Raw genomic sequence first — 23,533 nt, 5'->3', positions numbered from 1 at the left:
TCTTGGCAAAATGGACCCTTTTCACATTCTATAATGAATACATACTTTCCAAACTACTTAATGCATATGATATAGATATCCTATATAATAAAAGGCTAATATGCAAATCAACTGAACAGCGAAATGAACGGTTGCTATGATGCACACTGACCACCAGGGGGCAGATGCTCAATGCAGGAGTTGCCCCCTGGTGATCAGTGTGCTCCCATAGAGGGAGCACCGCTCAGCTAGAAGCCCTGAGCCAGGCTCACAGCTGGCGAGTGCAGCAGCGGTGGCGGGAGCCTTTCCTAGCAGGCCTAAGCCATCAGTCAGACATCCCCCAAGGGCTCCCAGACTTCGAGAGGGTGCAGGCTGGGCCGAGGGTGACCCCACCCCCCCCGAGTGCACGAATTTCATGCACCAGGCCTCTAGTGTCATATAAAGAGACAAACTAGGAAATGCTATCTTTTTTTTTCTTTTTCTTTTTTGCTTCTAAGCAATTTCCTAGGAGGGTAATCATATTTCATTACAAGGTGGATATATTCAAAAAGTCCAATAAAAATATACAAATATTTTCCTTGAAAGTTTCATTATGTATAGATATTTTTTGTGGTTCATGGGTGTAAGCTTCAGGGTCCATGCACACAGAGAAACCCTGTGGAAAATGAAGCACTGGTCTAGGTTTGGCCATCACAGGAGCTTAAATTAGAAACTGCAATAAACCTGGGGAGTGAAGGAGAAAACAATAAAAATGCCAAATTGCTTAAGACTTTAAGTCTGACCCTAGATTTAGTAGAAAAGGGAGGGTTTGCGTTCATTATGCCACATATTAATTTTTCTAGGGATTGAAAATGCCTGAAAATGAGGGTTTAAAAGGCTTACCTTTTAAAAGGTATAATGCAAGCCTTCTCTAGTTTGAGAAATAAAATTCAGATTATGACTTCTGGAGGCTACAAGGTGAAAAAAAAAGGATAAAATGTGTGCACATAAAAATATAGTAAGGACAGAAGGTGAAAGTGGCATGCATGACGTATTGTCACAGTAAGATGGGCAAAAAAATTCAGAGACCTAATATTTCAGCTTCTTGTATAAGAAAGAGTAAGGGAATAAAGAGAAAAGAATCGTCCTTAATGGAAGAAATCAAGTTTTACTATATCTTGGGGAGGAAATTGACAAGAAAGAGTAAAACAGGTTATAGTAGACTAGAGAAACCTGAACCAATAAAACTTTATTTCAATCAAATGCGGACAGGACTCATTACCTTCTTTATTATGTGCATCTCCTGCCCATAAGCCTTCAAAGGTTCCTTGGTGTTGATAGTGCAAAGTCCTGATACCTTTTCTGGAATTTGAGGCTTCATGATTCCTTCTAGGAAAACTGGTCCTTAACCCTTTCCCAACTCTCAACTTCCATCAGGGCAGCTTACTCCTCTCTGGTGCAGGAGGTAAAAATATTCCAAGGGGGTGGATTCCAACGTTTCTGGTAGGACTCATTATTAACAGTACTAGAGGCCCAGTGTACGAAATTCGTGCACGGATAGGGTCCCTAGCAGCTGCTGGCTGCCGGCCAGGGCCTCCCTTTGTTCCACACCGTACCCTGGTGGTCAGCGCATGTCATAGCGAGCGATCAAACTCCTGGTCAGTCGAACTCCCAAGGGGACACTTTGCATATTAGGCTTTTATATATATAGATGACAGCTGTTAGCTCTGGGTATGCAGATCTGATGCGGGGCAGAGAAGTGGGGTATTGTAAAATGAGGGACAGGGATCTGGGAGAAGAAATTTCAGCCACTAAGTTGGACACCATGGAGGAAGAGGCCTTCTGAGAAACTCCGCAGAGGAGGTTGGCAGAAAGAACGCCCACAGAGGAGCAAAGCTACCCTGGCCTTTGCCATTGCCAGCTGTGGAGAGTGAGGGACAAAGCCCCTTCCTCTGTATCATTAACAAAATGCCTCCGCAAAGTCTACGTGACTTTTACAGGAGTGGCGTGTGTGGGATACGTCTAAATTCATGCCGAGTTCCACATCCACTCTGGTGCAGGCAGGTACAGAGAGAGCGCCAGGAGCTGGCGGGCAAGCTCCCAGCTGGTGTGGGCACTGCATTCATTCACTTACTATGTTCTCTTCTTTGCTTCTCCACCTTTCCAATCCCAACTTCTCCCCTGCCAGCCTGATCAATGCCTAACTGCTCCCCTGCTGGCCCAATTGCCCCTAACTGCCCTCCCCTGCCTGCATGTTCACCCTCAACTGCCCTCCCCTGCAGGCCTGGTCCCCCCCAACTAACCTCCTCTGCTGGCCCGGTCACCCCTAACTGCCCTCCCTTGCAGGCCTGGTCCCTTCCAACTGCCCTCCCCTGCTGGCCTGATTGCCCACAACTGTTCTCCCCTGCTGACCATCTTGTGGCAGCTGTCTTTGACCACATGGGGGCGGCCATCTTGTGTGTTGGGGTGATGGTCAATTTGCATATTACCTCATCTTCCACATCCGGCTCCTGCCACACCTGTGCAGGGAGTGTGGCCTTCCTCTATATCCTTAGAGACCTTCTTGTCTACAGTATTCATGTGACACCTGGCTATGAAAAAAGTGGCCATACTTCTCTCATCCTCCCTACCCTGTATTTTATCTTTTTTAAATGTCTTTAGGTCAATGTCTGTGTCTCCTAAATTTTTTTTCTACCCCAACAATGAAACTTAACATCCTCTAAATGGGTGAATAAATAAACTAATTTAGGGATGAATATCTGGCGATACCACAAAATGGTCCTAGGATTATAGTTTCAAGAAAGGGAAACCTTAATGCATATGCAGTTTCCTGATTATAGAAAAGAACGAAGAAGTCACTTGACATCTTAAGTCAAACAAACAAAACCTAGTTAGACTGGATATAGCATGGCCTTTGATGTTCACATAGAACTTAAAAGACTAGAAAATGGAAATTTAAATTTAGACCAAGAATATATTTAATAGTCAACTGTCTGGTTCAAAACAAATCAGACAGGATAGTAATAAGTAAAAGCACACAAGCCAACTGGCCATTAACCTCAGCACCCACAAACTACCTTCCAATCGAACTGACAGCGGATAGCATGACCAAATCAAACAGTCCATAATCACCTTTATGATAAATCAATCTCTTTGATTTTGCCATCATTCAAAGTTAAAGGTTAAAAGTTCCTAGAGAGCTTTTTCTTTTTTAAGCATGAAAGCAAAATAAGTTCATTGCTCTAAAAGGGTAATAATGTAAGTAAACAGAAAGGGGGGGAAAAAAAAACCTCAATCTAATCACCCAGATAAAACAAAATACTGGTGTACTTTGTTCTGCCTTTTCCCTTAAGGCATACTTTATATGGATCTGGGATAACACACAGACAGCTGTGGGAGGATTCTGTGGGGCTATGTTCATGTGGTTCTCAGCTGTTGCTATTCATACAAAACTAGAGGCCCGGTGCACGAAATTCGTGCATGGGGGAGGGGGTGTGTCCCTCAGCCCAGCCTGCACCCTCTCCAATCTGGGACCCCTTGAAGGATGTCCAACTGCATCCCTCTCACAATCCAGGACTGCTGCCTCCCAACTGCTTGCCTGCCTGCCTGCCTGATTGCCCCTAACTGCTTCTGCCTGCCAGCCTGATCACCCCCTAACCACTCCCCTGCCAGCCTGATCAATGCCTAACTGCTCCCCTGCTGGCCCAATTGCCCCTAACTGCCCTCCCCTGCTGGCATGTTCACCCTCAACTGCCCTCCCCTGCAGGCCTGGTCCCCCCCAACTAACCTCCTCTGCTGGCCCGGTCATCCCTAACTGCCCTCCCTTGCAGGCCTGGTCCCTTCCAACTGCCCTCCCCTGCTGGCCTGATTGCCCACAACTGCTCTCCCCTGCTGACCATCTTGTGGCAGCTGTCTTTGACCACATGGGGGCGGCCATCTTGTGTGTTGGAGTGATGGTCAATTTGCATATTACCTCTTTATTATATAGGATGCTCTACAATGTATCCCACAATAAAGTCAAGTCATCTGAGATCATACATGGTCTTTGTCCTTTATGGAACTTCCCAGACATGTCTGATAGTAGACCCCTGGCCTTCTACACTGAAGAAATTTTAAGAAACTGGCATATGAAATTCACTAATTTATTTATCGAACCATTTTGTGGACTCCACTCATCAGTCTGTCCATCATGAGACATCACAGGAGAAATCTCCCACATCATGGAAAACAATGTCCCTCTAGAGAAGAGTTTCTATTGTGTGGACCACTACGCTTGGTTGTGATTCCCCTATTTGCTCTGTGCATTGGGTAGCTCAGAACCAAATCAGATATCAACATCTACTAACTACACAGAACCTGCCTTGTGCATTCTGACCACTCCTGACTTCAACTCATTAAGTTTCTAAGGAAATGAACACCAGTCTCAACTCTGCCACGATGACTAATAATGACTCACAGCACTATTAAAAGGAAGGGAACGGGTGGCTGACTGGTTGAGAGGGTAAGTTGGAGGTGAGACCACTGGTCTGCGAGCTACTAGCCAGCTGGGCCACCCTGGGCAAATCACTCAACCTCTCTAAGCTTCAGGGGGGTTTAAACTTATAAAATAGGGTAATTCCCATATCATACAGTTGCCCCAAATTTAACAATCCATGAATAGTGCCCATCACAGTGGTAGGCATTAGCAATTGGAGGTATAATATCCTATATCAGTGATGGCGAACCTTTTGAGCTCGGCGTGTCAGCATTTTGAAAAACCCTAACTTAACTCTGGTGCCATGTCACATATAGAAATTTTTTGATATTTGCAACCATAGTAAAACAAAGACTTATATTTTTGATGTTTATTTTATATATTTAAATGCCATTTAACAAAGAAAAATCAACCAAAAAAGAGTTCGTGTGTCACCTCTGACATGCGTGTCATAGGTTCACCATCACTGTCATCTACACTAATAAAAGAGAAACATGGTAATTAGCGTACGACCGCTACCCTTTTCATTGGCTAATCAGTGAGTATATGCAAATTAACTGTCAGCCAAGATGGCGGCCGGCAGCCAGGCACTGAAGCGAGCATGAGACTTGCTTGCTGCGGACTCCAACGTTCCCCACCTCACTTGCCGGCCTCTCAGATGAAAGTCTAAGCAACTATGTACTATGTTGCAAATAAGAAGCTAAACAAAAGCCCAGAAACCAGCCGGACTGAAACCCAGCCGGACCGAAACATTGTATCGATGTTTTCAGCAGCGAGGCCTCAGAGCTAAAGCTGGCCCAGAATAAAAAAAAGAAAAAAGAAAAGAAAACAAGGAGCGGTTGGAAGCTTCAGTCACTCGCCACCCGGAAAACAGCCCTCAGCCCCTCAGCCAGGCTGGCCAGGCACCCCAGTGGGGACCCCCACCCTGATCCAGGACACCCTTCAGGGCAAACCAGCCAGCCCCTACCCATGCACCAGGCCTCTATTCTATATAGTAAAAGGGTAATATGCCTCCCGGCACCGGGATCAACGCCCAAACCCCCTGATCGCCCTGCGGCTCTGTGTGTGACAGGGGGCGGGGCCACAACCTCCCTATCCGCCCTGCTCTGTTCGTGACAGGGGAAGGTGCCCCAACCCCCGATCAGCCCTGCTCTGTGCCTGATAGGGGGGAGCTCCCCAACCCCCTGATCCGCCCTGCTCGGTGTGTGACAGGGTGTGGTGCCCCAACGCCCCCCCGCCACGGGCCCTGCTCTGTGCCGGATAGGGGGGAGCTCCCCAATCCCCTGATTGCCCTGCAGCTCTGTGTTTGACAGGGTGCAGCACACCAACCCCCTGATCGGCCCTGCTCTGTGTGTGACAGGGTAGAGCCATAACCTCTCCATTGGCCCTGCCCCGAGTGTGACAGTGACGGCGCCCCAACCCCCTGATCGGCCCTGCTCTGTGGGTGATAGAGGGTGGCGCCCCAACCCCCCTCCACAGGCCTTGCTCTGTGTGTGACAGGGTAGAGCCATAACCTCCCCATTGGCCCTGCCCTGAGTGTGACAGGGTGCAGCGCCCCAACCCCCTGATCCACCCTGCTCTGTGTGTGACAGGGGGCGGTGCCCCAACTCCCCTATTGGCCCTACTCTGTGAGTGACAGGGGGGAGCTCCTCAACCCCCTGATCGGCCCTGCTCTGTGCGTGACAGGGGGGAGCTCCCCAACCCCCTGATCGACCCTGCTCTGTGTGTGACAGGGTACGGAGCCCCAACCCCCTGATTGGCCCTGCTCTGTGTGTGACAGGGGGCAGCGCCCCAACCCCCTGATCAGCCCTGCTCTGTGCGTGACAGGGGGTGGCACCGAAACCTCCCCATCGACCCTGCCTTGAGTGTGACAGGGGGCGGTGCCCCAACCCCCCAATCGGCTGTACCCTGAGCGTGACTGAGGATGGCATCGCAACCTCCCGATCCGCCCTGCTCTGTGCATGACGGGGCAGCGCCCCAACTCCCCAGTCGGCCCTGCTCTGAGCCTGACCAGGGGCTGCACCTAGGGATTGGGCGTGCCCTCTGCCACCCGGGAGCAGGCCTAAGCCAGCAGGTTGTTATCTCCCGAGGGGTCCCAGACTGGGAGAGGGCACAGGCCGGGCTGGGGGACCCCCCTCCCCCTGCCCCCCGAGTGCACAAATTTTTGTGCAGCGGGCCGCTAGTATATAATAAAAGCCTAATATGCTAAGTGTCTGGTCGTCCAGTCTGCTGTTCAACAAATCAAAGCATAATATGCTAATGATATGCTAAGGCCGCTCAACCCCTCGCTATGATATGCACTGACCACCAGGGGGCAGACAGTCAACTGATCAACCAGTTGCTATGACGTGCATGGACCACCAGGGGGCAGACGCTCGGTCAGTAGGTTAGCTTGCTGCTGGGGTCCGGCTGATTGGGACTGAGTGAGACGGGCTAGGCATGCCCTGGAGCCCTCCCTCAGCCCCTCCCTGGCTGGCCAACCTCATGTGTCCCTCCCCAGCCCCCATCATGCACCAGTGGGGTCCCTCGGCCTGGCCTGCGCCCTCTCACAATCCAGGACCCCTCAGGAGGTGTTGGAGGGCCAGTTTTAGCCCGATCCGGCAGGCCAGGCTGAGGGACCCCACTGGTGCACGAATTCCTGCACTGGACCTCTACTCTATAATAATAATAAACACATGTAAAAGTATTTGTAAACAAATAAAGAACCATCAAATGTCGGGATTAAGATATTTTATTATTTCTCTCTGGAGCCCAGTTTCCTCATTTTAACAATGACAGATCTTTAGGTTTCTTCCAGTTGCAAACTTTTTTTAATCCTCTGTACTTAGAGAACAAGGGTTGTAATGAAATAAAATACTATAAAAGAGGCAGCAATAGTGAATACGGGATCCAACTCCAACAGCAATCTGCAGCTTCCTTAAACAAGTGCCTCGATTTTTCTCCCCCACTAATTTAATCCCTAGTTCCTGGTACTTACACAGCTTTTGTTGACACTCGCTTGCTTGGATGTTAAAAGCATTAAAAATGGTATTAGCACCTTTTTGCTCCCCATTCTGGCTGCCCTCAGATTCTTCCAGAGTGACTTTCCTTGAGACATTCTACTCATTTCTAATAGCTTTAACTTAACTTTCCACTCTTGATTTTCACAAGAAACCTCAACAGAAACGACCGACTTATAGAGAGACCAGAAGCTCTTGGGAAGCTGGATCTGGGCACCCAGGTTTAGGTTGTGTGTGAAGTGTGTGCATCGTCAGGTCTCTGCCGACTCAGGGTCAGTCCAGGATGTGGGTCTGGACCTCACCCAGGAAGGCTGGGCAGCAACTGGGCACTATACAGAGAATCCTGGAGGTGGCACGTGAAGACGGGGCCCAACCCTGTCTGGATGTAAGAAAAGCTGTTGCTGGCGGGAGAATCCCAGACAACTCTGGAAAGTTGATTACCTGAAAAAATTGCTCCCAGAAAGCCAAGGCCAACTTTTCAGTTCTTCTTCAAGATCAAAATATTGAGAGAAATGATATATTTGGGAAAAAAATAAAACATTAAATTTGTGCATAAACACTCTTTCTGCAAGAAAAAGAACATAAATATGGCTTACGTCATTGAGAGGGAGAAAAGAGGGAGCTGGGGGCCTGAAAATGATAGGAAGAAATGTTCGCAGTGATCAGAGTTCAGCAGTGATTTCCTGCTGGGATGGCTGTTTCACTCTTTCTCTTGGATGTATGTGGTCCTGAGTCTCCGCTTTCCAGTGAACGTGAATTGAAGCTAGTTAGAGAGTTAGCACCCTCATGCAAGTCTATTCCCTTACATCATGAAGAAAGTGGTGCTTTGAGAAAGGTAACTGGACATTGATATCAAGACCAGAAGAGGAAGGGGGAAGACTGGCAGCTTGTAGACGAAGGAGAGTCCTTCATGGTAATTTCCGAGCAAGTTATCACGCATCTACATTTTAGTCTCATCTCTCTAACCCGATCTTCCCGAGTTTCTCAGGTGACTAATTTACATTGTAACCTTTTGAAATATATTTTAAAATTATTAGGAAAAGATGCTGTGAAGGGAAGCATCCTAATGATTTGATTGAGAAGTGGGTGTGAGAGCAGATGTAATATCCTGGATATGAAATGCAAGGGAATGCATGCGGGAGCAGGGGCGGGAGCGGGAGCGTACATCATCCAAGTCGGAAAGCCTTCAGAGGGAAGACTGCTTTCAGTATAAAAAAAATCCCAGTTCTGAAGCAATCCTTAGGCCATAATGAATTTGAGAAAATATTCCATAATAAATCAGCCTTCAAAATATCTGAGGGAACCCAGGCATGGGACAGACCACATGAATATCAGAATTCATAGCAAAAGGAAGCTCTATCCCTGCAACAAATGTGAGAAATATTTCTACAAGAAGTAAAAATTCAATAATTAGAGAACTCATAAAGGAGAGAAGATTTTGTAAATTTCATAAACATATCTTCAGCCACAAGCCAAATCTCTCAAACATAGAAAAAAAGAAAGAAAGAAAACAAACATGGGGGGAATGAGGGGGAAGACTAACGATGGATACTTGGAGCATCCTTTTCCCACAAATCAGTCCTCACTTTACATCAGGGAAGAAGGTGGGAAAACCTTCTGCCAGAATTGACTCTTCATTGTATATAAAATTACTCACACAGGAGAGACCCATATGAATGTTAACACATGTGAAAAACCCTTCTTATGAAGTCATATCTTACTAAACATGAGTTCATACATATTGGAGAGTGGGAGAGACTTGTGATACTGAATATGGGAAAAGTTCTGCTAAAAGTCAACCTTTCCTCTACGTCAGAACTCACGACACCTTAGAGAACATGGGAAATCTTTCTTCCAGAATAACACCTCTCTATACCTCAAGGAAGTGGTGAAGGAAAGAATTCGGACTCAGGGATTATCCATAAGAAAGAAAATCTGTGAGAACATGGATGTGAAAGGGCCTTCACAAACAGTCAAACCTGCTGCATCAGAAAAGCCACAGATGGAGAAAGGCTATCTACATACAATGAGTGCAGGAGACTTTCATCCAGACAGACAGAATCGCTCACTGGCTATCAGGGGATTCCTAAAGAAGAAAAACCTTAGCAATGCCAAAAAAAAAAAAAAAAAAAAAAGTGGGAAATGACCAGATGACAGAATATTGACATAGAAACCCAAGGAAAAAACTGTAGAGAAGCCTTCACCAAGAAGTTATTGGCGCAATTGGCTGAGCATCATCCTGTGCACTCAAATTTTGCCAATTTGATTCCTGGTCATAGCACATGCCCAGTTTGTGGGCTTGATCCCCGGTAGGGGGTGTGCAGGAGGCAGCTGTCAGTGATTCTCTCTCATCATTGATATTTCTATCTCTCTCTCCCTCTCCTTCTCTCTTCCTCTCTGAAATCAATTTTTAAAAAATTTTTAAAGGCAAAAATAAAAATAATAAAGTGACAATGGAATACAGACGAAAAATATGATAAAAATATAGTATCAATATAAATTTATGATGACGTTAAGTGTAGTTACGGACAGTGCAGCAAGAGAGGGTAGAAAGTGCAAATGAGAAGGCAAATGGGGTAAAATGTTAACATTAAGTGAATCTGGATAAAGGGTATATAGCTATTCTCTGTGCTACTTTACATTACAGTAGGTCCTCAGGTTACGTCGGAGACCGGCTCCTACGGCACTGGCGCGACATAACGCGATTTTCGCCATAAGTCGGAACCCACCTACATAAGCACCTACGTCACTCACATGGAGCACACACACAGCAGTAATGAAGTGAAACAGTAAAAAAACTTAAAAGACAGATAATTCCTGACCTTCACTTGTGGTAAACAAATAATAAAAAACATAAAGCACATATGTACATACGTCGAAATGACGGAACTTTTTTTTTATATAAATACTGTAAATGGGAGATGGCGACGTAACTACGAAACAACACACATTGAGTCTGACGGAACCAGAAGACTCTCTGTATTTCTTTAAAAAAGTAATTTTTGCTGAAACCGGTTTGGCTCAGTGGATAGAGCGTCGGCCTGCGGACTGAAAGGTCCCGGGTTCGATTCCGGTCAAGGGCATGTACCTGGGTTGTGGGCCCATCCCCAGTGGGGGATGTGCAGGAGGCAGCTGATTGATGTTTCTCTCTCATCGATGTTTCTAACTCTCTATCTCTCTCCCTTCCTCTCTGTAAAAAATCAATGAAATATATTTTTTTTAAAAATTAGTAAAAAAGTAATTTTTAAAAAGCCAATCCAGCATGCACTGGTCCCTATCTCCTCAAACAATAAGTATTCGACTCCCTTTCTCTCTCATCTTCCTTTTCCCTCTTCTCTAGATCATTCTGCTAAGCTTAGAAACATCTTCATGTTCTAAAAAAAAAAAAAAAAAAACAACAAAAAAAAGGGAAATACCGCTTTTGATCCACAGCCACGCTGGACCTACTGAAAGACTTAGCTACTCACACTCTCACCCTCGCACACTTTCTCACTCCCCAGCCTGGCCTCTGCCATCACCACACTTAAACTGCTCTTACTAGTCACCAACCACCACCCAGGCTGCCAACACAGAGGGATTCTCCTTGGTCCTTATGCTCCTTGACTCGCCCACTGCATCTGATAGGGTTGGCCACACCCTCTTCCTTGAAATACCCACTCTCTTGGCTTTGGAGCAAACACTCTTGATTTCCCCCTTGCCCCTCTGCCCCTCCAGACTCTTCCATTTCCTCATCCTCTGCCTGACTTGTGATGCTTCTAGCTCCTAAGGGTCTCAGGCCCTGTGTCTCTCGAGGTGGTCTCATCCGTTCCCATGGCTGCCAAACCTTCTCCATGCTGATGACTCCCAAATTTATTTGTTCAGCCCACAGCTTTGCTCTGAATTCCATATTCATACAGCCCAACTGTCTTGACCTCATGGCTTGCATCTTCTCAAAATTGAACTCTTGGTCTCCCCAAACCCTAAATCTTCTCCCCCACTCTTCAATAAGTGCCGCTGGAGCCGCCACTATCACAAAACCCAGGTCATCCACTGGATGCTGAAATGATGAGCCACATTTTTTTCTTTACGCTTTTCAATGGTTTAAAAATTTCCTATGATAAACATATTCTTATGAACACATGAATTAATCACAATGAAAAGAACCAAAACTTCTTTGAAACCGAACAAAACAAAGATGTGCTTAAACACAATGCTTTATAGTCTCCATATCTGCTCTTAGTTTTAGTTTCATGAATGTCTAAGAGGACTAAAAAAATTAATATTAACTTTATTAATTACCGGAGGTGTTTGGATTTACTGAAGACATCACAGCATCGGCTTCTATCTAGAAAAGAAGAAAGAATAATAGGGCGCATCATTTCATTGAATGTTTTCACAGTGCAAGTTCCTCATGCCTAGGGTGGCGGGACAGTAACTTTTCCATTTTACACAAATACAGAAATTGTTACAATGGTTTAATTTTTAATTTCCCCCTAATTGTAAAAGTAACATATTGAAAATTTAAAAATATAAAAAATTATAAAGAAAAATTTTTTAAAATTCAGCCATCCAATGAAAACCATTGACATTTTGGTCTAACCTTTTTGTCTATGCATTTTAAACATATTTGAAAACACACTGTATATGAAGTTTAGGGACTGCTTTCACTAAATATTAAAATACAGTATAGCTCGGCCAGAGTGGCTCAAGATTGAACATCGACCTATGAACCAGGAGGTCATGGTTCAATTCCCAGTCGGGGGCACATGCCCAGCTTGCAGACTCGATCCCAAATAGGGGGTTTGAAGGAGGCAGCCTATTGATGATTCTTTCTCATCATTGATGTTTCTCTCTCTCTCTCTCTCTCTCCCTTCCTCTCTGAAATCAATTTTAAAAATATTAAAAAATACAGTATAAACATTATGGAATTAGAACCTTGGCAAGCACCTGACATTATCTCTATCTGGGATAGTACCTCTATCTCTCTATTTAGTTCTTTTAATTTTGATTAATTCATACCCAACACTTTCCTGGTTCCTCTTGCCTCCCCCAGATGGTTTTGACTGCATTTTCTTCATGGGCCCCCTGCCGACCCTTAAATGTTGGTACAGCCCCAATGTTCTACCCTCAAGCTACTGCCCTTCGCAGTCCACATACTCTTCTTGGGCAATGCCATCCAGTCTCCTGTTTTGCACTACCACCTGGAAACTGAGGAGTCTCCAATTTATCTCCACTCCTCACCTCTCCACCCAGTTCAGATTCCTGTATCTAAGAGGCAGCACCATCTGAGAGCAGGTCTTTACCACCATAACCCCGGCACCAGCACAGCATTAAATGAGTGAATGCACTTGGCATGCTCATAGCCTCCTCAAACTCAGTGTGCCCCCATCTGAACGCATTGACTTTTCCCTGAATCTACTCCCGAACTTTCTTACTTGGTGGCATCACAACTGCTTCAGTCCTGGCGTCACTCTCTAACCATCACCTTATCCAATCAACCATAAGGGCGCAACTTCTCCTACCACCACAAAGTGCTCCCAGACACTTCCTATCAGAGGTCTAGCTCCACTAGTCTATTTTATGTTACTGTTAATCCTCGCCCAAGGATATTTTTCCCAATGATTTTTAGAGAGTGGAAGGGAGGGAGAGAGGGATAGAGGGGAAGGGGAGGGGAGAGAGAGAGAGAGAGAAAAAGAGAGAGAGGGAGAAACATTGATGTGAGAGAGACACATCAATTGGTTGCCTCCTGCAAGAGCCCCTGGATCAAACCTGCAACCTAGGTATGTGCCCTCGATCGGGAATCAAACCAGTCACCCTTTGGTGCAGTGGCTGATGCTCTAACCACTGAACACACCGGCCCGGACTAACTCCTTTAAACAATGCTCGGATTCCTATTACAGTTGCCACTAAACTCAGACCCTCCTCTTGTCCCCTTCACTTTCTGTTCTTCTCCATCTTAGTATTGACCACAGTTTTGTAAGTCTCTCTACATTAAATTGTAAACAGCTTCAAAGTAGGGTCTACGTTTTATTCACCTTTATATCTCTAGCACAGTGGTTCTCAACCTTCCTAATGCCGTGACCCTTTAATACAGTTCCTCATGTTGTGGTGACCCCCAACCATAAAATTATTTTCGTTGCTACTTCCTAACTGTAATTTTGCTACTGTTATGAATCATAATGTAAATATCTGATATGCAGGATGTATTTTCATTGTTACAAATTGAACATAATTAAAGCATAGTGATTAATCACATAAACAATATGTAATTATATATGTGTTTTCCAATGGTCTTAGTGAAAGGGTCATTCGACCCCCAAAGGGGTCGAGACCCACAGGTTGGCGACCCACAGGTTGAGAACCGCTGCTCTAGCAAGTAGCAAATGTTCTTTTTATTAGTAGGAACACTTAATAAATTTCATCATGGCCGAAACCGGTTTGGCTCAGTGGATAGAGCGTCGACCTGCGGACTGAAGGGTCCCGGGTTCGATTCCGGTCAAGGGCATGTACCTGGGTTGCGGGCACATCCCCAGTGGGAGATGTGCAGGAGGCAGCTGGTCGATGTTTCTCTCTCATCGATGTTTCTAACTCTCTGTCTCTCTCCCTTCCTCTCTGTGAAAAATCAATAAAATATATTAAAAAAAAAAATTTCATCATGTAAATAATTGCATAAGTGTATAAGTGATTTATTATATAAGCGTCTTACTGCTTCATAACCTGCATTCAGTAAATATTTCATTTGCTCAAAAGCAATACTCAAAAATAAAACCCCAAACCTCAACCCAGTATAAAAGTAAAAACCTGTTAAATTTTACCAAGGGTATACATGAGTGTTACTTATTTAATAAAACTTCACTGTACAAATGATTAAGTACATAGGCGATTTACTGTATCAGTACTTTACTGTTCAGTGATCTGCAGTCAATAAACATTTCATTAGATTAAAAAATAAAATCCAGCCCTGGCCGGCGTCGCTCAGGGGTTAGAGCGTCAGCCTGCACACTGAAGGGTGGAGTCAAGGGTTTGATTCCCAGTCAAGGGCATGTGCCTGCGTTGTAGGTTTGATACTTGGCCCAGGTCGGGGCATATGCAGGAGGCAACTGATCGACGTGTCTCTCTCACATCCACGTTTCTCTTTCTCTGTCTCCCCCTCCCTCCCTCCTTTCCACTCTCTCTTAAAAAAAAAAAAAATCAATGGAAAAAATAGTCTCCAGTGAGGATTAACAACATCAACAACAAAATCCAAAACCTCAATCAAGTACGAAAATAAAAGCTAATGTCTGTTAAATGTCATGGCGTGTACATACATAAGTTACCACATCACTGTCATTAAGTTCCCCACTGAGGTTCTAAAATTAAAACCAACTAAGTAGACACAAGGGTGATAAAGGCAGGAGACCTGATTTCTTTCCAGCTGAACCAGGTTAAATACAATGCTTCAAAGGCTGAGTCTGCTTAGCTGACCGGCATTAAAATTCCAGCTGTAATGCCTGATCAGGCCCCAATCAGGGCAGGCTGACTGGCCAGGCTGACTGGCCAACCTCCCGCCATCTCCTCCTCCTGATAGGCCCGGCCAGACCCCACTTGTGCACGAATTGGTGCACTGGGCCTCTAGTAGAGTATAACAGGAGAGCTGCAGTTTCTGGGAGCCAGCCCTCCTTCTCTGAGCTCTGTAACTAACATCCCCTGGTAGCTGAACCACTATGAACCCATCTGGGCTATTCAGGGGACCTATTTGTGTCAACACACCATGTTTGCTGTGAAGTTGTGATGCATTTAAGCATAACGAAGGACGGAGAAGTGGACATCACATGGTCCCTGGCCTCACTGAGCTTGCAATCTGACAGGTAGTGCCACTCATGAGCAACAGTGGGTCAGAGATTGCTAAGCTGTTTGGTCTCACAAGGCTATGACGGAGAGCAGTTCAGGCAGAGTCCTGAGGGTCCCTCTGCTTGATGACTGCAGTGAAATGTGTTAATCCTGGACAAGGTCTTGTCTCTGATTAATTCCAGTTCAGCAGCTTAACAAGAATGCATTTCTAGAATGTGATGCAATAGGTAAGGGGAGCAGCACAAAGATGGGGGTGGGAACCCAGCTGATGTGACTCAATGGTTGAGTGTCAACCTATGAACCAGGAGGTCATGGCTCAATTCCCAATCAGGGCACATGCCCCGGTTGCAGGCTTGATCCCCAGTGGGGGGCGGGGTGCAGGAGGCAGCTGGTCAATGATTCTCTCTCATCACTGATGTTTCTCTCTCTCTCTCTCTCTCTCTCTCTCTCATCTCCCTTCTTCTATGAAATCAATAAAAATATATATATATATTTTTTTTAAATTAAAAAAAAAAAGATTGGGGTGGGGGAGGATAGGAAACTTGCCCTGCTAGAGTAGGAGATTCATTGAAATTCAGCTCAACCCTTATTATTCGTGAATTAATGCAACCTTTCCTGGAGACTAATATCCAACAGAATTTCAAATGCACCTAGGAATTGTACTTCTGGGAATTTATCCCACAGATGTGCATCCACAAGCACAGATATAGATATAAAAGGATGCTCATAGCAGCAATGTTTGTAGGAACGGAAAACAAGGGAAAGAATCTAAATGACCAAAAACAGGAAACTGGCTAATGGAAATACTATGCAACTTTTTAAAAAAATGTGGTGATGGTGTGTGCGTTTATGTTCAACTATTGATAAGACAAAAAAGCATGTTATGTTTTCAAAGAACGCTATGCATGTATATGTTGGTCCTGCATAGAAAATCTTGGAATGATACACAAGAAACTTAATCATGGTAACCCCTAAGAGTGGGACCCTCTAGTAGGGAGTGTTAGTGTAAACACACACACACACACACACACACACACAAAACATTCAAACCTGCAAACAATTTTTGTGAGTTTATTTGAGCCACACTGTTGACAATTGCTGTGAAGCAGAATCTCAATGTATTGGGATAATGCTCTGGAGAATGACAGTTATTAACCTTGTTTTATATTACAATCAAAGGATGAGGGGAAACCTCTGGGATTGGATAAAAAGTAAAATGACAGGCACTTAAAACTTCTTTTACTTAGGTGGGTGTAGGATGGTTAACAGTCAACAATTAACTCAATAACAGTGAAGGGATTTGTGGTCTGTGTCCAGGAGCCCTCATGCCTTTGGTTGTGGCCCGAGGGGTCCGGAAAAAGGGAAGTTACAAGTTACCCTGACATTTCACAGGTATGTTATTTTAGATGCAAAAAGAAATAGGCTCAGTCAAGGTAAAGGCTGACCTTTGTGAGGCTTAGGAAGTGAGTACCTACTATAAACTGCTTTTACTTGAAGTTTTAATTTCAGACCATCCTTTGTGGTTAGGTTAGGATCAGTGGTCGGCAAACTGAGGCTCGGCAAACCGCGGCTCGAGAGTCACATGCGGCTCTTTGGCCCCTTCAGTGTGGCTCTTCCACAAAATACTGGCTCTTCCACAAAATACCAACTTCTGCGCACGGGCCACGAAGTTTCAATCGCACTGGCACTGTACGTGCGCGCCCGCACGTGGTATTTTGTGGAAGAGCCACACTGAAGGGGCCAAAGAGCCGCATGTGGCTCTCGAGCCGTGGTTTGCTGACCACGGCGTTAGGTCTTTGAGTTTGCAAGACCAGGCCTTCCCTGAGCTTGTCAGGTTGGCATGTGGTCTCTTTCTCCTCCACAGGAGGGAGGGAATTTTACATTCATCTTTACACTGTTCTGCACTGTTTGAATTTTTTAGTTGTTCGTGTATTTTTTTAAAAAAATAATTGATTTCCAAGAGGGAGAGTGAGAGAGAAAAACATTAATGATGAGATAGAATCATTGATCGGCTGCCTCCTGCACGCTCACTCCACAGAGGAAATTGAGCCTGCAAGCCAGGCATGTGCCCTGACCGGGAATCCAACCCTGACCCCCTGGTTCATAGGTCAAAGCTTAACCACTGAACTATGCCGGCTGGGGCCATGTATTACTTTTATAATTTAAACAAACAAAAATATTTTTTAAATTTCAAAACCAACCTGCATGTCACTTCCTCTGTGAATTCCTATTACCAACACCACCCCTCCCAGCCTTCCCTCTTCACACCTTTCTAGCAGCTCATATTTATTATGAAGTCAGCAGTCTGGTGGTGAGATAGCTTCCTAATTCATCCCTGAATTGGGTTCTGAAGAAAAAAGTAAAATTCAGCACTGGGCACATCTCTGAAACTGCTTATAAGGCAGCAATTAATTTTATAAACATCATAGGCAAGCCCTCTGCACTTAACCATTAGGATCTGTTCACCAGTAAGATCGTTCTATTGTCAGCCCCATCCCCAAATAAAGAAAGCTGTACCTTGGAGGGCTTGTACCCAAATAGCATTACAACCGCAACTTTGAAGTCCTCTCTGCTTAGGTAGCCTTTGTTATCTTCATCACATGCTTTGAATACCTTAAGAACATTAAATACTTTTAGTTCAGACCGAAACCGTTTGTTCTATTATTTTTATTACCAGCTTATATTACATTTGAACGTCCAAAATCTAAAACTCGGCCCACCAGTAGGCTCGGAAATGGAGTTTCATTATCCTACTTTTAATTCTCCAGAAATCTTAATGATTGGGCTAAAATACGCCCCTCCAGAGTTCCAACGACTTAATCGCTAAACTGACACAAGTTAATTCCTTTAGACTCCTAGGATAATTTCAACCCAACATTCGGTCCTAGAATCAGGAAGGTGAGTCAAAGGGGCTTGCTTTGAAAGGCGGGAGGAGAGATGCAGATGATCTAATGGGCTGTGTAGCGGAGACGAAAAAGGACGGACAAGCAGCCAGAACCCAGGACTGGAGGCCGAGCCGTGCAGCCTTAGGCTCAGTCATTAACAATGTCCCTTTGCACCGCGGCTCGGTCAGACCCAAGTGGGAGTTCCGAATCAAGTTAAAATCCGAGACACCTACTTCCACCCATTTCTTGTGTTCCGACGGGCTGGCTTCCCACGTGCGTGGTCGGGCCCCGGCGTCGGAGAAAAACATCGCGACCGTCAAAGCAGAGACCTCAGGAGTCAGACCCCAACGAGCCGCAGACCACCCGCCACGCACACTGCGGATCTGGAAGCTGAAAGTGGCCGGGCACCTCCAATGTCTTCTCCCATTGGACGGCCCGTCCCGCAGTTCTATTGGCCAAACGCTTTGTTTATAACGTTTCCCCGGAGCAGCCTATGGCGGAGAGGCTCCCAGGCCCGCCCCCCGGCGCTAGGCCCCGCCCAGTCTGGACCCTTAACTCTGCGCGCGCCGCTGGGGAGCTAGCTCAACCGGGTGCTGCTTCCATGATTTTTTTCATTCTCGGCCCCCACACCTCGCAGTAAATTACTGTTGGTAATTTTGATCTACAGCGTTGTGCTAACTATCACGAGACTCAGAAAGAGTGTGAACAAAGCATAGTAGGAACGGAACAAAAAGAACCAAGGCCAGGATTCGCGTGCACATCAGCAAGTCACTGGGGTCGAGCCCGCCTGGGTCAGTTGTGTCCTCTCGGTACCCCTAGCACCCAGCACGATGCCTGGCGCAAAGCAGACGAACCGAGTGAACCCTGAGCACATTTACGCAAGTCACTTCATTCAAGCCCCAGGCGGAGGAGCTTGATATGAAAAAAACTGCGAGAATAAGTAGCATAAACAGCACTGAGCCCAAATTCCAGAGCAAACATCCTTATTAAAGACACGGAATATGGAGAGGGTTGCGTTTTGCAAAGGCGTTTATCTTAGATCCTTTTCTTCTGGCAAATCAGAAAGATTAAAAACCACACACACACACACACACAGAGAGAGAGAGAGAGAGAGAGAGAGAGAGAGAGAGAGAGAGAGAGAGAGAGAAAGAAAGAGAAGCCCGGCATTCTAGCCCGAGTTTCAGCTAAGAAACAGTCATTTGAGTCCCAGTCCCAGGGGAGCTCATTTAACTTTTTATTTCACAACAGGTTTTACAATGTGCGCCCCAGGCAAGCCCGCTTCTCCCGGGGGACAGGTCTCAGTCCTCAGCTGCCTCGAACCTCAGCTGGTCCTCTCTCTGCCTTTGAACATCTATCCTCCACCACCGCCACCAGCCTCCTGCCCTGGGAGTCTGAGGTTGTCCGTAAGAATCCTTCTAAATAGGATGCGTTTTGCTCATTAAGATAGAGGGAGGTAACAATTCTTTTTCTCCCTCCGATTTTTTGTTTTTGTTTTTGTTTGAGAAGAGTGGCCAGGAGGTGAGCGAAGACCTAGCAGCCAGGTCTCCCTAGCCACCTCCTGGGAGACTCCAGGCAGCCCCTGTGGACACGGCTGTCTTTAGGACCCAGCGGCGGGCGTCCCGGAAGTGGAAGGGGCCGAGCCGCAGCCGCGAGGTGCGCGCTGGTCCCGTAGAGTTTGAACTGCGCGCAGGCGCCGGCGGCCGCGGCGGGGCGCGAACGGGTGGCCGCGGGCTCGGAAGCCTCTGGACGCCGCCGGCGCTGGACCTGCGATCCCGCTCCGTCCGGATCTCGGGAAGACGTGAGTGCGCGGCGGGGCTGGAAGCCGAGCATCCCGTAAAGACACGAGGTAGGGCCCCTGCAGGGCCTCGACTTCCTCCAGTAACTGTACCTCTTGGGCGCGAGCGGCAGGCGCTGCGACCCGAGTCCTGCGGGAGAGGGGCCGTGAGGGCTCCCCCTGCGCGGGTTCTTGTCCCCCTGCTCCACGGAGTGCGTGGGTGGTCTCGGCTGTTAGGAGTGACAGCTGGGCACGTGGCGCGCGCGTTCCCCCGCCGCCAGGCACGTAACCCTTTCTGGGCTCAGTTTCTCCACAAATGGGACCTGTCGTGGTACTCGGCGTAGGCGCGTGAAAGGGAAATGAGTTAGTCCCTGGTGAGGCCCTGCGGACTGTGCCTGGCCCGAGGTAAGCGCAGAAAAGTCAGCAGCTGTTATTACTTCCCAAACGTACCCCGAATCCCCACGCTCCATCCCCACCGCCTGCATCAGTCTGCATCCCGATCCCATGCGGCTGCCCCTTCACTTCGACTTCCGTCTCCCTCCAAACCATTCTCCACCCAGACTTGGAAGGAACGGAATACTTTTTAAGGGGTCAGTTGGACCAAGGTGCTCCCCTGCTTATTAAAACCCTCCCAGTGGCGCCCCTTTGTTCTTAGAATACAATCCGGTGTCTTGAACACGCCTTGCTCCTTCATCCTGGGCCATTGTATTCCTTGCCCAGGTGCTTCCCTCTGCTCTTGCATTGATTACAGCCTCGTTCCCGCCTCCTGGCCTTTGCAGGTTGGGTTTCCTTTCCCTGGAATACTGCTTCACCCCACCCGCGGGTTCCTCTCATCCCTCAGGTCTCACTTAAATATTGCTTCTTCAGAGTGTTCCAGAGAAAGGGCAGCCCTGATTCTGTCTCACGCCTGTAAGACGTAAGGAATGCCTGTAAAGATACCTTGGGGTGTTTTTTTGTTTGTTTATTTTTGTGTTGGTCTGTTTCTTTTCCCCTGAAATATAAGTCCTCCGAGGGCAGAACCCCTTTTGTATGTGGTTAACTTTTAATTCCCAGTGCTTGGCACACAGCAGCTGTTCAGTAAGTATTTGTTGTATGAATGAACTCTGGGAGGTAGGTATGGTACCCCTTTTACAGAGGAGGAAACTGAGGGTCAGCAGTTCAGGAACCTCTATGAATGCACCTTGACCACCTGGCAATGACTGGATTTGAAATCATGGCCCATGTTTGCCCACTACTGGCCAAACCCGGCCTCAATTGAGGAGCCTTACTCCCAGGCCCTCCTGATGATCTGCAGGATCCATAAAGAGAAGCAGCTGGAAGCATTAAAGCATTACCCCAGCTGGGTGTAGTGTGGAGGGGGGAGAGGAAGAGCTAGCAGCTTTAAGAGGAGTACTCATTTGCGTCCACAAATTGTTTAAATCCTTAATATAAAAGCTCTAACATTTCAAGTTGGCAGTTGGTGGGAGAATGTCTTTAGATTTTCATCCTCCTTTTTTTTTTTTTTTTTTTTTAAAATATATTTTATTGATTCTTTACAGAGAGGAAGGGAAAGAGATAGATAGTTAGAAACATCGATGGGAGAGAAACATCGATCAGCTGCCTCCTGCACACCCCCCACTGGGGATGTGCCCGCAACCCAGGTACATGCCCCTGACCGGAATCGAACCTGGGACCTTTCAGTCCGCAGGCCGACGCTCTATCCACTGAGCCAAACCGGTTTCGGCGATTTTCATCCTCCTTGGCATCAGTTTTCCTCTTGTCAGATAAAGAAAGTAGAAATTACCCAGTGTGGTTCACAAAGTAAAAGTGTTTTGCTTCAGTACAAGTTCTTTCTCTGCAGGTTTTAGCAGTTCGATTTAGGGCCAGGCCAGTAAGATAATTATGAAGTTAGCTGAGTCCTCATGGAAGTACTTCTAGATAATGTATAGACAGAATAGATCATTTGACACTGTCTCTTTTTTTCTTTATTGATTAAGGTATTACATATGTCTCCTTATCTCCCCATTGCCCCCTACCCCCTGCCCCCACTCATGCCCTCACCCCCCTGATGTCTGTGTCCATTGGTTAGGCTTATATGCATGCATTCAAGTCCTTTGGTTGATCTCTACCCCTTACCCTCACCCTCCCCTACCTTCCCTCTGAGGTTTGACGGCCTGATCATTGAGGGCTTTAAGATTATGGTAAGTAGCTTATCTTTGGGGAAGTAAGAAATAATCACTGAAGTCCTTTGGGCTCCATGCTTCAGTGAGGAATAGCTGTGTAAGTTCCAATTTGACTGTAAAAAAATTTAAGCATGCTCAGAATTACTCCTGAAATTCCTTAAATTGGCCTTAATCCCAGCAACCAGTTGGAAGCTTCAGGGTCAACAATGAACATTTTTGTTTTGTTTTGGGCTTTGGCTCAACCCCCATCTAAGAACGAGGTCTAGATTGAAAGACTAAGGGAGAGGAGAGAGGGTGACCAGGATTTTTGCTGTCACTTTCTTTGCCAAATTCCATAGCCGGTCCTGGTAATGTTCCTGAGAACACCTGCAAAGCTGTTCAGTTTGCTGTCAACTCTGCATTTGCTGTCAAATGCTCTTTTTCTTTTTCCTGGGAGTGATTAAGTCCATGATGATGTTGGTTACCTGGCTCAGCGTCTGGTAGGTGTCAGTGCGCTGTATGTGTTCCAGGCGCTCACAGGACAGGGAGTTCAAGAGCAGTAGAGGTAGTTTGCCAGTGGCCTGGGGAATGGGAAATAACAATATTTCCACCTTTCATTTCCAGAAGAAGTATCATGTCTCAGGAAGGTGATTATGGGAGATGGACGATATCCAGTAGTGATGAAAGTGAGGAGGAGAAGGCCAAACCGGACAAGCTGTCTACCTCTCTCCTCCATGCGGGGCAGGAAGCAGCCTGTGAGCCAAGGTACACCTGTTCCGAGGCTCGGAAAGCCGCCCACAGGAGGAAGATGTCACCCCTGAAATTCAGCAGCACAGATGGGGTTTCAGAAGTTTCACCTCCCAAGAAGCAGAAGAGTGGTTCCCAGGAAGACCTGGGCTGGTGTCTCTCCAGCAGTGACGATGAGCTGCCACCAGAGACGCAGCTGACGGCGCCTGACAAAGTGGCCCTCAAAGAGGAGAAAGGCGTCTCCCCTCCCACACAAAGTGCTGCCCCAAGGGCTGGAAGTCATGGCCCTCCTGCCCGCCCCACGCTCACGGAGGACGAAGATGAGTACGAAACGTCCGGGGAAGGCCAGGACATTTGGGACATGCTGGATAAAGGGAACCCCTTCCAATTCTACCTCACTAGAGTCTCAGGAATTAAGCCAAAGTATAACTCTGGAGCCCTCCACATCAAGGGTAAGTACGGAGCGCTGGTGTCCGGAGCTGTCACTGCACGTGAGAGGGCCCCTCGGGTGAAACCACTAGGGTAGCTAGAATGGTCTCCAAGATCATCATGGACTTAATCACTCCCAGGAAAAAGAAAAAGAGCATTTGACAGCAAATGCAGGGAGTTGACAGCAAATTGTTCGCTTAGGACAGTGGTCGGCAAACTGCGGCTCACGAGCCACATGCGGCTCCTTGGCCCCTTGAGTGTGGCTCTTCCACAAAATACCACGTGCGGGCGCGCACGTATAGTGCAATCGAAACTTC

The 23,533-nt window shown here is 46.7% G+C and overlaps 2 protein-coding genes across 4 annotated transcripts in view; one reads left to right on the top strand and one right to left on the bottom strand.

Annotated features, from left to right (window-relative positions):
- LOC139001721 (EF-hand calcium-binding domain-containing protein 11) overlaps positions 1-18,504 on the bottom strand; it is a 136,935-nt gene extending 118,431 nt beyond the window's left edge. The window contains exons 1-3 of the mRNA XM_070403242.1: positions 18,359-18,504; positions 17,758-17,853; positions 11,710-11,755 (exon numbers count right to left, since the gene is read on the bottom strand). Coding sequence (XP_070259343.1) covers positions 11,710-11,755; positions 17,758-17,853; positions 18,359-18,433 — 217 coding nt within the window. The 5' untranslated portion in view covers positions 18,434-18,504. The remainder of the gene's footprint in view (positions 1-11,709; positions 11,756-17,757; positions 17,854-18,358) is intronic.
- A 1,314-nt stretch (positions 18,505-19,818) lies between these two features.
- The window catches only part of LOC139001702 (tyrosyl-DNA phosphodiesterase 1-like), a 53,980-nt gene continuing 50,265 nt past the window's right edge, over positions 19,819-23,533 (top strand). For all 3 annotated transcript variants that reach the window (XM_070403218.1, XM_070403232.1, XM_070403223.1), the window contains exons 1-2: positions 19,819-19,971; positions 22,665-23,239. In XM_070403218.1, coding sequence (XP_070259319.1) covers positions 22,675-23,239 — 565 coding nt within the window. In that variant the 5' untranslated portion in view covers positions 19,819-19,971; positions 22,665-22,674. The remainder of the gene's footprint in view (positions 19,972-22,664; positions 23,240-23,533) is intronic.

This window comes from Myotis yumanensis, unplaced genomic scaffold, assembly GCF_028538775.1.
Source record: "Myotis yumanensis isolate MYYU_CA2020_CCGP unplaced genomic scaffold, mMyoYum1.0.hap1 SCAF_1, whole genome shotgun sequence".
Classification (NCBI taxonomy): domain Eukaryota; kingdom Metazoa; phylum Chordata; class Mammalia; order Chiroptera; family Vespertilionidae; genus Myotis; species Myotis yumanensis.
Note: the sequence above shows the minus strand (reverse complement) of the source record. Positions and strands in the feature narration are given on the sequence as shown.